This window comes from Cheilinus undulatus, linkage group 17 (genome assembly GCF_018320785.1).
Source record: "Cheilinus undulatus linkage group 17, ASM1832078v1, whole genome shotgun sequence".
Classification (NCBI taxonomy): domain Eukaryota; kingdom Metazoa; phylum Chordata; class Actinopteri; order Labriformes; family Labridae; genus Cheilinus; species Cheilinus undulatus.
This window is the reverse complement of record NC_054881.1, coordinates 32,741,587-32,753,008: the sequence shown is the minus strand read 5'-3', so window position 1 is coordinate 32,753,008 and position 11,422 is coordinate 32,741,587. Positions and strand designations below refer to the sequence as shown.

General features: G+C 38.4%; 1 protein-coding gene across 4 annotated transcripts; it reads left to right on the top strand.

The window, feature by feature from the left end:
• Nucleotides 1-264: 264 nt before the first annotated feature.
• gpat4 (glycerol-3-phosphate acyltransferase 4) lies at nucleotides 265-9,707 on the top strand. 4 transcript variants are annotated; one of them, XM_041810582.1, is made up of 13 exons: nucleotides 265-531; nucleotides 1,695-1,779; nucleotides 3,661-3,730; nucleotides 3,821-4,118; nucleotides 5,464-5,538; nucleotides 5,697-5,786; nucleotides 6,112-6,205; nucleotides 6,323-6,438; nucleotides 7,690-7,745; nucleotides 7,837-7,922; nucleotides 8,004-8,132; nucleotides 8,237-8,316; nucleotides 9,446-9,707. In XM_041810582.1, exons 3-13 carry the CDS (start codon nucleotides 3,676-3,678, stop codon nucleotides 9,630-9,632), a joined length of 1,266 nt encoding a protein of 421 aa, XP_041666516.1. In that variant the 5' UTR covers nucleotides 265-531; nucleotides 1,695-1,779; nucleotides 3,661-3,675; the 3' UTR covers nucleotides 9,633-9,707. The 4 variants fall into 4 exon arrangements, with proteins under 4 accessions (XP_041666516.1, XP_041666515.1, XP_041666514.1 ...); XM_041810581.1 differs by having other exon boundaries at nucleotides 1,695-1,783; XM_041810580.1 differs by having other exon boundaries at nucleotides 1,695-1,994.
• The last annotated feature ends 1,715 nt before the right edge of the window (nucleotides 9,708-11,422 follow it).

The window sequence follows — 11,422 nt, the reverse complement described above, 5'->3', positions numbered from 1 at the left end:
ATGAAAATAAAGATTTGTATTTGAACTTGAGCACATAAGCAGTGTCTGGAGAATTGTATGTGTGTGTGCCTGTGATTGTGGGGGGTTATGTTTTGAGAAGGGTCTTATAAAATGCTAAGCAGCATCTGGCAGAAATGTCAGAGCTTGTGTCACTATGTACACTATGTATCACCAGGATGTAGATTACAAATGTATTGTTTACCATTTGAAATATATCACTTTTAAAGCATGTTTAATGCAGATTAGACACTGACTTACCACATACACTCTCTGGCTGGAGCACTCCACTGTAATCAGATTAACGGCCCAGCCCACGGGACAGTGACAGCAGTCCCCATTGGCCACCTGTTGCCTTGAAGCCCCGGTACAACTGTCTGCAGTGTTAGCATGCCGCTATCTGCCTGTGAAGCGACGCACATTGTCAGAAATACCGGGAGTTCTGCCTGGGTTCTCCAGATGGAGAATTACTTGACAGTCTGCCGTCTAAATCCTCCTCAACAAGGACAGGAGTACCGTTAAATCCAGCAGAAGGTAGGAGCCACGACACAGCAGCAGCTAGCTAACACTTTACTAGCCTTTAGCCGAGAACCCTAATTAGCATCTTTAACCAAACCAGAGTGTAAGCACCGAATTAATTTAATTAAAGAACAAATAACGTACTCTGACAGGGATTCATTTAAAGGGAAGCACGAAGATATCAAAGGGATGCTTCAGTTATATCCCTTTCATATAAATTTGCGATGTAAAGATCAATAAGTTCGCTAATTTTCAGTGCATCATACTTTGATATCAGGTACAGATAGACGGTTATTCCGGAAGTGGCTCCGTCTATTTAAAGCCGTTATTTCCCCTTCGATCAGTGATAAATATTATATTTTATTTTATTTCAGGACTAAATACTCTTATTTTTTCCCTATAAAATCTAATTAAATTTTAAAAAATAATTTAAAACATACCTATAAGTCCTACCAGTTTTCAAGATACTAGCTGTATTTAATTACTATCATAGTAATAACAATAATAATTATATATATATATATATATATATATATATATATATATATATATATATATGCTTTTAATGTTTTGAATATGCTTTCCCCCCTTGATATAAAGATGAGGATGAAATTATGAGCCCCCCCCCATGACAGCTTTTTCACCCATCCTCCTCGTTTTATTTTGAATATTTGCATTATTTTACTTTGCATACAGAAAAATTTGCAAATCCGGAGGATCTTGAGAGATTGGCCAAAGAAGAATTGCTCAGGAGAAAGTCTGAGACTTGTTGGAAATGACTGCAGGCTGTTATCCAGCAGAATTAATACACAGTTGACTATTGGCATCAGGGGGGCTAATAATTTAGACCCAGGCAGTTTTGGGTTCCTGTGAAATAATGTTATTTCTGTGTCCAAAGTAAAAAATTGTTGGCATGCAAAATGAAAATAGGATGTTTGGAAAAGCTGTGATGAATATTCCTTGCTATGTTTAACATAAGTTGGGAAATACTTGGGAAAAACTGTAATTTCCATTGGGAAGATAATAATTTGGTCCTCATCTGTATACAGCAGCATCACAGCATTATTTTTACAGAGCTCATAAGGAGACAAACTCAATCACAATGTAGATAAAGTGAAACAGAATTATACAATAACTACTTGTTTTGACTAATCTTGATATTATTCTCCATTTGTCAGATGCAGAAGAAGAGTCACTCCTGTTGTTCAGCGTAGACTTCAGACACCTTCAAGGCATCACACAGACCAGAGGATTGTTTTAAGTGTTTGTATGCATTCTCATTGCTCCCTGTGTCTTAACTATTGGGCAGCATGACTTGGTTCCTGTTCCCTTGTGACAACCTGCTGTGCAGGTTTTTAAGCGTCTCCATCACGCTGTGGTTGAGTCTTCTGTTAGTTTTCACGATCGTGCCAGCTGTCCTCGGAGTCTCTCTTGGTGTCCGTAGACTCTACATCAGGACACTTCTTAAGATCTTTGAGGTGAGCTAGATGCCTTCTTAACATCAGCAAAGGCCACCGTGTCAAGTTTGCGAAACGACAGTTTTTAATCTATGTGATTATTTGTATTTTTTTCTTTTAAACTGTTTTTTGTATTGTTAATCTCTTTGACATTATCATGAATAATGCATGGCCTGTTAGATGGAGCCCCTGGACTCCCACAGCTGAGAGGGATTATAGGAGGCACAGGGATTGCTGTAGTCTCTCTTCCCTTTGGGACTTTGGATTTTGGAACAGGCCGCTGGGAGGAACAAAGCTTTTAGCCATGGGACTACAATCTGAGGTTGTTTAGATACAACAGGGACCCATGGCTCCTGGGATGAAGTTCATGTACAAGCATCATTTAAGAATGCTTTTGATGTCATATTAAAAATAAGCCTCCTTGCAGGCTCAGCATCTGTGGTTCTGTGGTCTACAGTTCATAAATTCACCCTCTACTTCTGCACTCTGCAGTGTCGTGACTGAACAGCTTTCATTTGTCCAAGCTTCTGTCATCTGAAGGGATTAGCAATATGTTCCTCCAATAGCCAATAGGGAAGAGTGACCTTGGCCACCAGTTTGGTTTGTGGAACCAGTTGGAAGCCTCTTGTTATGCATTTTATTATCCCAATCTTATTCCTTTGAGCCACAAGCGACTATATTCTGGTCAAAATTTGGATGTAATTTGACACTTCCTAAACCTAATCAGCCTTTTTTGTCTGTTTTAAACTTTTTGTCACCAGTATTAACAAAGTTAACATCATAATTTGTTGAAAATGACTTTAAACGATTGAAGTAGAGACCCAGATCTCTAAGATCAACCTCCTGTTGGCAATTTAAAAAATGGTTTACAGCACTTTTCTCTTGTTTAACTTTAAAACCATCACCCATGTATTTCTTATACAGGGTGTAATAGCAGGACATCCATCATAAACTATTATATGCTGGTCCCTGTGTAAAGAAGTGTTTAAGTTTGGTCTGACAGTCACATCAGATTCTATTTTCAAAATCCTTCGTTCATTTACTGTAAAATTTCTGCAGCATCCATGTTTCTCGTTTTAGCCTCAGGTACCTCTGGTGGGGATCAGGTGTGTGGTGTTTCTGATAGAACCCAGCTGTTGGGCCGTGATAGCTTCAGTGGCCACTGCAAATGTCAGAGTCAGCCATCGCCATATTGGTGTCATGGGGCAGGTCTTTGCCTTGTTTCTGTATTGCAATCACTTTGCTTCCTGGTTGCTTCTGCATCCCTGGTGAAATCTACATTTGCTTTACTTGGAGTACACCCCAGTCAGTTGCCCCCTCCTTCGATCTATGTGGCACAGAGGGTAGTTCCTATGATCTATGCATGATTTTTAAATCAGAAGGATGTAGCTGAAACTGGACCAGAATATTAATGTCGAGAATAATTTCCCCAACTTGTTTGCTAGCTTCTAGGAAGAATGTGTTTTCTGCTGCAGAGCTGCAATCCTCAGGGATTATGTTGCCTAATTTCATTACTTTGATCACATCACAGCTTTTTGCTGCCTGTACTATTTCTGAATGTTTGAATTTAAATGCAGTTGGGCAGTCAGCAGTGCCTATTGCAATGCAAATATTAAAGCCATTAAATAAAACACAATATTTGAGCTTATTTAATCTAAGTGAATTGTTTTTATTTCTCTTGAATTAGTGGGCAACATCACGAATGGAGATGGGAGCAAAGGAAAAGAATCAGGAACTCTATAAACCATATAGTAACGGTAAGCAATATTTACATTCTTTGCTATCATGAATGCTTATTGTACCTGCACTGTCTTTAGTTTTGACTCAAGCACATGGTAACTTTGCAGGAATTATAGCCAAAGAGCCTCCATCCTCTTTGCAGCAGGAGATCCATGAGCTCCGAGGTTCTGCCAGCTGTCTCCGCTCTGAGCCGGAGTTTGAGATGGGAGACATCTTTTACTTCTGCAGAAGAGGCATGGAGAGCATTGTGGATGATGAGGTCACTAAGCGCTTTTCAGCCCAGGAATTGGAGAGCTGGAATTTGCTGACTCGAAGCAACTACAACTTCAGACATATAAGTATGAGACTCACCGTGGTGTGGGGGCTGGGAGTGATCGTCCGCTACGGCGTCCTGCTGCCTCTCAGGTCAGGGAAAGATGTAATGGCGTTATGTGGTAGAGTTAGTAGATTAACTTTACACTTCAACGCACGAGAATCCAGCAACTTAAGGTTCAAACTTTTTTGATAGTTTGGTATTGATTTAGGGGCTCCTAGGTGGTTCAGTGGTTAGTGCTGTCACCTCACAGCTAGAAGGTTCTGGGTTTGAATCTCAGTCAAACGGTCTTTCTGTGAGGAGTCTAGGGATTCTTTCCTGGTACTCTGTCTTTGTCCCACAGACTAAAGACATACTTGTCAGTTTCATTAGATTTATTTTAATAAATTTGGATGGTGCAGTTTAACATAAGCTGCATTACCATTACAGTTCTCACAAGACTCTGTTGCAAGGAAGCTGGATGCTTAAAACTTGCTGTGTGTTGGTACAGTTGTACCAACAGTTGTAGATTACATCTACAGCGGTTGCCTTGATAATTTTGAACAAAAGATGAAGGCAATGAATGATAGTTCAGAGGCAAAGTCAGCATGTATGGGAGAAGCCACATGTAAGGGTACAAGTTTGATGTTAAGAAAAAGTCTCAGTCCCTTCTTCCGTCCACATGTATCGTGCCATGTTGTCTCAGAGTAAAATGATAATGTGACACCTACGTTACATCATCAGAGCGTTAAAAACTTTTTAGCGATATTTGAGAGGTTTTTCTGAATTCAGGTGTTTCAATTACCAATTACCGCTATTTAGATTTTACGCATTTCTAAGGGTAATGGAAATGCAGCTATAGTTTCAATACAGTGCATGAAGCTGATGTGCTGCACAGGAAGTCTGTAGCTACTGCTAAATTCCAACTCCTGTCACTAGTTTGGCCTCTGAGTAAATACAGATAATAAAATGAACAACAGTGGCATACAACAGCACAGTGCTTTATAGTGTAAAGATACAACAAATACTTATACCAGAATAAAACAATCCATAAATTCTAGAAACGAATGCAGAATGGAAGTTAACTTTTAGCCAGCACTTGAACTATGTTGCGTTGTGTGTTGTATGTTACATTTTCCATTCGTTACTATGTTGCTGTCTTTTTTAAACATACAGTATCTGGAGTACTGATACATTTGAAAACTAATTTGCACAAACACAAATGCATTAAGCTCTCGATGCTCAGTTGGTTGTAATTTTTCAATTTGTGGCAGGGACGCCAGCAGACTTGTTTTTAATTGAGAAGGAAACAAAAAACTGCCTGGTTAATTTGTCATCACAGTAATAACAGCACAGAGTCCAGGTCAGCAGATCCTTAATTTTGTTGGAGTAGGAGGACCAAACATTGATTATTTTCTGCTTGTTGAGTTTTGATTAACTCTTTGTTTTTTTTTGCAGGGTTACTCTGGCAGTCACCGGCATCAGTCTACTTCTAGTCCTGACTACTTTGGTGGCCTTTTTACCAAGCAGAGAGTAGGTTTCCCCTGTTCTCACTACATCTTAAGCCTGTAGTTAAACACTATAGAACAGGTCCAAAGATGCCAAAATACAGTTGATTGTTATTATTTGATTTTTTTCCCACCCTATGGCAAGTGGATTAATTGATGGGATATTGTGTTGTATGTTGTCAGGTTGAGATTCTTCCTGAGTGAGAAGATTCACATGTTTTGTTATCGAATCTGCGTTCGATCTCTCACAGCTATAATCACCTATCATGACAGGTAAAACATTTTAAACTGTATGTGTTTCCCAACCAGTTTCCCAACCAGTGTGGATTTTGGCAGGAAACTGGTATAGTTTAAAAATGTGTTATTGACAAAAAAAAAATCACTATTTGCTGTCATTTTACTTTCACTGGATGAAGTTAAATTCTCTGCTAGTATCACACCACTCTGGATTGTCACATGATAATTTACCTGAACATTTTTTGAGAAGCTCATAAACTGATTGGCCTAGTATCCAAAACTACATTTGTGTAGTGCACTTTTTAGAGATAAGATTTTTGCCAATCTATCTTGAAGGTGTATGTTTTCTCTTAAATTCAAGACAGAACAAACCAAAAGCCGGCGGCATCTGCGTGGCCAATCACACAACCCCCATCGATGTCATCATCCTGGCCAACGATGGCGGCTATTCTATGGTAGAAACATTTGTGTGTTTCTGTGAGTCTGTCTTTGTAAGGATGACATAAAATAAAAAATAGTCGACTTTTAGATCATAATCAATAAGTAGCGATTTTTTTTTCTTTCACTCTTAGGTCGGACAGGTCCACGGAGGGTTGTTGGGAATGATCCAGAGAGCCATGGTCAAATCTTCTCCTCACATCTGGTTTGAGAGATCAGAAGTGAAAGACAGACACCTTGTGGCCAAAAGGTAACACTGCACATTCACAGTGCTCTCAGGTTCAGTTATTTTCAGTATTTCAAGTTTGAAATAAAGTTGCTACTTCAGAGAGCTGTATAGACCATCTTTCATGTACATATCAGCAGTGTGATGATCCTATATTTGCCCAAGTTGGCAATAAGTAGGTTTTTATGAGGACATTTTGGTTTTAATTCTGCCACTGAGAGAGAAACATCAGCTTAAAGTATTAGTTCGCTTAGGCTTTGTTCACACAACAACATTTTGCTTCATTTTCCGTTTTCGTTTCCAAAAAGTTCTACTTTTACACGGCAACGATTTGAAAACAATCTCCGTCTACATGGGAAAGCAGGAACACAAAAATGCTGTAGTAAGGTGATTTACTGCACAATAAAACTGTCTCTACAACAAGGACAGTGCTGCACATTCACTGTTTTCATGTGTTTTTGATAATGTGTAACATTTTTAGCACACACGTGTGCATGAGAGTAATTTGTACATCTTCCTCCTTGTCACCATAAAAAACATATAAACATAACGTAACATAACATCACAAACGCAACATATAAGCACAAAAATGCATTGCAAGACCAGTCTTATTATGAGGAAGATATCCTTAAGTGTTAATGGGGGTCCCAACCTCCCAGAGAGAGCCATAAGACACTAAGGAAGAGATTGCAAAATGTCTTTCATAATAAAAAGAAATTTTTAAATGTTTTTTTCTTAACTTTTATTTTAAAAATCTATGCGTAAAATAAGTTCTCTTTGAAATAAAACCTTATTACCTCTGACCTTATTACTTAATTAGGTAAGATTTATTCTGAAATTCAAATACTATGCTCTGTACAGCCACAGACAGATGCACATAGAAATCATCAGCACTTTATCAAGTGTAGTTTGTACACTGTGTACTACAGTTTATGCATGCAGATTATTTGTATTCTACTTCTTGCTTTTCTTAAATAAATTACTACATAAAATAATATGTTTTTTATATAGTTGTGTTCTTTTGTGATAATCTTATGCCTGTGTTAAGAAATGATCATTAGTGAGCATGCATGACTGTGTGCAACATTATACTACATGCTTTATCGCTTTATTACACATTCAGGAATGATGTGGGTCTCATATCTTAAACACTGTAATTTTGGGGTGACTAGCTGTAAAGTTTGAGGACCCCTGACTTAATGTGCAAAAGTGAACTTATTAGAATATTATAAAATAGAGGTAAAATTTAAGGTAAAATTTTGTTGTTTACTGCAGGCTTAGTGATCATGTTGCTGACAAAACCAAACAGCCCATCCTGATGTTCCCTGAGGGTATGTATGATGACTTTGTTCATAATCAAATCCATAAGCCACTAATGTGAACTGTTTTGTCAGTAAGAGTGTCCCACACTGCCCCCTGCAGGTACTTGTATCAACAACACATCAGTGATGATGTTCAAAAAGGGCAGCTTTGAAATCGGCTGCACTGTCTATCCTGTTGCCATTAAGGTAAAAGCTTTGTCACGCCTCTCCTGTCTTCTTGTTTTGCCTTTACTTCCAGTTGATATTAATGTTATTTCCATACTGCAGTATGATCCTCGGTTTGGAGATGCTTTCTGGAACAGCAGTAAGTTTGGTCTGGTGAATTATCTGCTGAGCATGATGAGCAGCTGGGCCATCGTCTGCAGTGTTTGGTATCTGCCGCCTATGAACAGAGAGGTGAAACACATGCTGAACTTTTTTATTATCTCTTGTTTTAATCAGCTATTGGAACACTTTTTCCCTATTTCTTCTTAGCATGTTTTTATATTATTATAATGTAGGAAGGAGAGGATGCAGTGCAGTTTGCCAACAGAGTAAAAGCAGCCATAGCTGCACAAGGAGGATTAGTGGATCTCATTTGGTGAGTTATTCTCTAAGTTTATATCACCATATTGCTAAAGTTTTTGTTTTATTCTCAGAAAATACAAAAGCATTTGTGTGCATTTATATTCCTTATGTGAATACTAGGAGATCATTGATCAGGATGAACCAGAGGTGATGTTAATCCTCCAGTTGGGAGCTTTTATGGATCTAGGATTGCAGAATGCATTTCAATCAGGAAGGACTTAATGCAAATTTATATAATTTAATATTCAAATATCAATGAAATAGAAATCTGCAAAGTCTCCAGCAATTAGACTCCATCGTGATGACACCATGTACTTGAAGGGGAGTAGTGAGGCAAACATCGGGAATAAGATACCCCCCTATGGAGTGTAGACACTTGGTGATGGTGTTGAAGAGGGATGCAGGAGTAGACTTCTGAGAAGCCAGACAAGGAATCAAGTAGGTTGTTTGGAGGAGACTGAGGTATGCAGGATGAGATGAGCAGAAGACCTGTGAGGGTCTGGACTAGATGCTGATTAACTAAATGGAGGTGGCTGGGGTGGAGGAGGGTTGTAGTGTCTGCACTAAAGCGTAATTTAAAATATGACAGGTGCATGATGATTGGTCAAACAAGGTTGTGACAGAATCTGATTAGCTGATTATTTAAGCGAGTGAACGCCCATAATCAGCTGATCAGAGCAGGTTGGAAACAGTCTTCCTGTATGAACTTTCACTGAGCTGCACTGAGATGCAATGAGAAAAGAAGGAAAGCTGTCAGATGACATTTTTGTTGTCCGTTCAGAGCAGTAAAATCTTCAGTTGAAGCCATGCTTTTTGACTTTTACTTGCATCCTTTACACCTCAGCAATAGTAAACAGTTTCCTCCCATAATTTTTCATTTCTTCAAAGTTTTGCAACATTTACCCTGCATTTTTTAAAAGAAATTCTAAACAGAACGGTTATACAGTTGTTAAAAAAATACATTGTCTAATTGAATAAAATGCAAACACTGATTTACAAATTGAAAATAAGATTTGACAAAAAGGGCTATTTTAAGGCCTCATAATACACAGAAGCAATCTTTTTTTATGACATGGTGTTTGTCACACATGATGTTCCACTTTTGTTAGCTCTTTGACTGATTTTTTTTTCTTTCCTCTCAGGGATGGAGGACTAAAGCGAGCAAAAGTGAAAGATACTTTCAAAGAGGAGCAGCAGAAACTTTACAGTAAAGTTCTTGTGGGAGAACAGGAACATGGGGACAACAAACATGTACAAGAAGAAAACCAAGAAGAGGAAAAAAGCAAACAAGATACAACAAAGGGACAGGACAACACTGTACAACAGTGAAAGCATTGCTTATTTTGCAAGACAAAGGAGAGGCCTACTTTTTGTGCATCATTGCATTGTATTTGTGATTATTAATTGTCAGAGGTAGCTTTTTATATTTCTGAGTATTGTAAACTGACTCAGAATTAGAGCAATTATTGTTTTTGTTATTTATTATATTTATGTGTTTCTTGAACTGTCTATTTGATGTGAAATGAGAGGATTGTACTTACAGTACATGATATTCAAACTGTGTTATGCTTTTTAAAACTACCAAACTTTAGTTGTCACTTTTTTTCTGCCTTCTTTTTTTGTATTGCAGTTTGACCTTGTTTTGTACCTGATTAAAATATTTTTCTCTAAAACTGCTGACCTTTTATGACCTAAATCTATTTTTAAGTTACAATGAATCTTCTTAGAGCAGAGTAAAACAATACCTGGAGTTTCAGTACAACAGATGTTACGTCAGTCAGTCAGACACTTTGGCAATCAGTGCAAACATTAGTGCGTCACTTTGCTAATTGGCTCAAGGCTCTATAAGTGTCTTCACCTGTAATCTTTACTGGGCCAGCTAGTGCACAATGCGGACCATAGACAAAGCATGTTTTATCTTTGATCATTAAACTGGTCTGTCTTTGCAGGATCTGAGTTTTAGAGAGATTTAAATGAACTCAACAAATAATTGTTGTTTGCTACCTTAAACAGCAGGAGTCAGTATTGAGTTATGTAACGAAACATGGGGCACGAGAAGCAGACAGACGGCTGTTCATCTGTCTTAAAAAGGGACATTTTTATACTTGGCCAATCCCCCTCTGATTCATGGAAATTTAAAGTACAGTTAACCTGCCACTTCAATAAACTCAAACCAAACCAATACAAGGCACTTTAAAGCGATGGTTCTCACCAGGTGGGTTAGGACACAAAGGTGGGATGTGGAGCTGTTTCAGTGTGTGGGGCAAAAAGTCAAAAATTTATGGGGCATATACCCATTCTGTTTCACCCCTTCCCAGTTTTACTCTTATTTGCAGACTACATTTTAGTTGTATCCTGAAATCTTGACTTTTTTTTTCCATATCATGGGACAACAAACCTGCTTTCCCCCGGTTATGTGTCGGTTTCTGCAGATCTCTTGAAAGCAACCAAAATTTACATCACCATTGTAACTTCTTTGAAAAGTACAAGCTTTAGAGCTTTGAAAATTTTCAAACACTTGTCCGATATTCACTCACCGCCCACTTTATTAGGTACACCTTGCTAGTATGAGGTTGGCTTTTTTTGCCTTTGGAACTGCCTTAATTCTTCGTGTCATAGTTTCAACAAGGTGTTTCTCAGATTTTGGTCCATATTGACACAAAAGCATCACACAGTTGCTGTAGATTTGTCGGCTGCACATCCATAATGTGAATCTCTCATTCGACCACATCCCAAAGCTGCTCTATTGGATTGAGATCTGGTGACTGTGGAGGCCATTGGAGTACAGTGAACTCAATGCCATGTTCAGTCAACCAGTTTGAGATGATTTTAGCTTTGGTGCATTATGCTGCAGGAAGTAGCCATCAGAAGATGGATACACTGTGGTAATAAAGGGATGGACATGGTCAGCAACAGTACTCAGGTAGGCAATGCTCATTAAACAATGCTCAGTTGGTACTAAGGGGTTAAATGTGTGCCAAGAAAATATTCCCTTCACTATTACACTACCAGCAGCCTGAACTGTTGATACAAGGCAGGATGGATCCATGCTTTCATGTTGTTTACGCCAAATTCTAACCCTACCATTTGAATGTTTGAGCTGAAATCATCAGATCAGG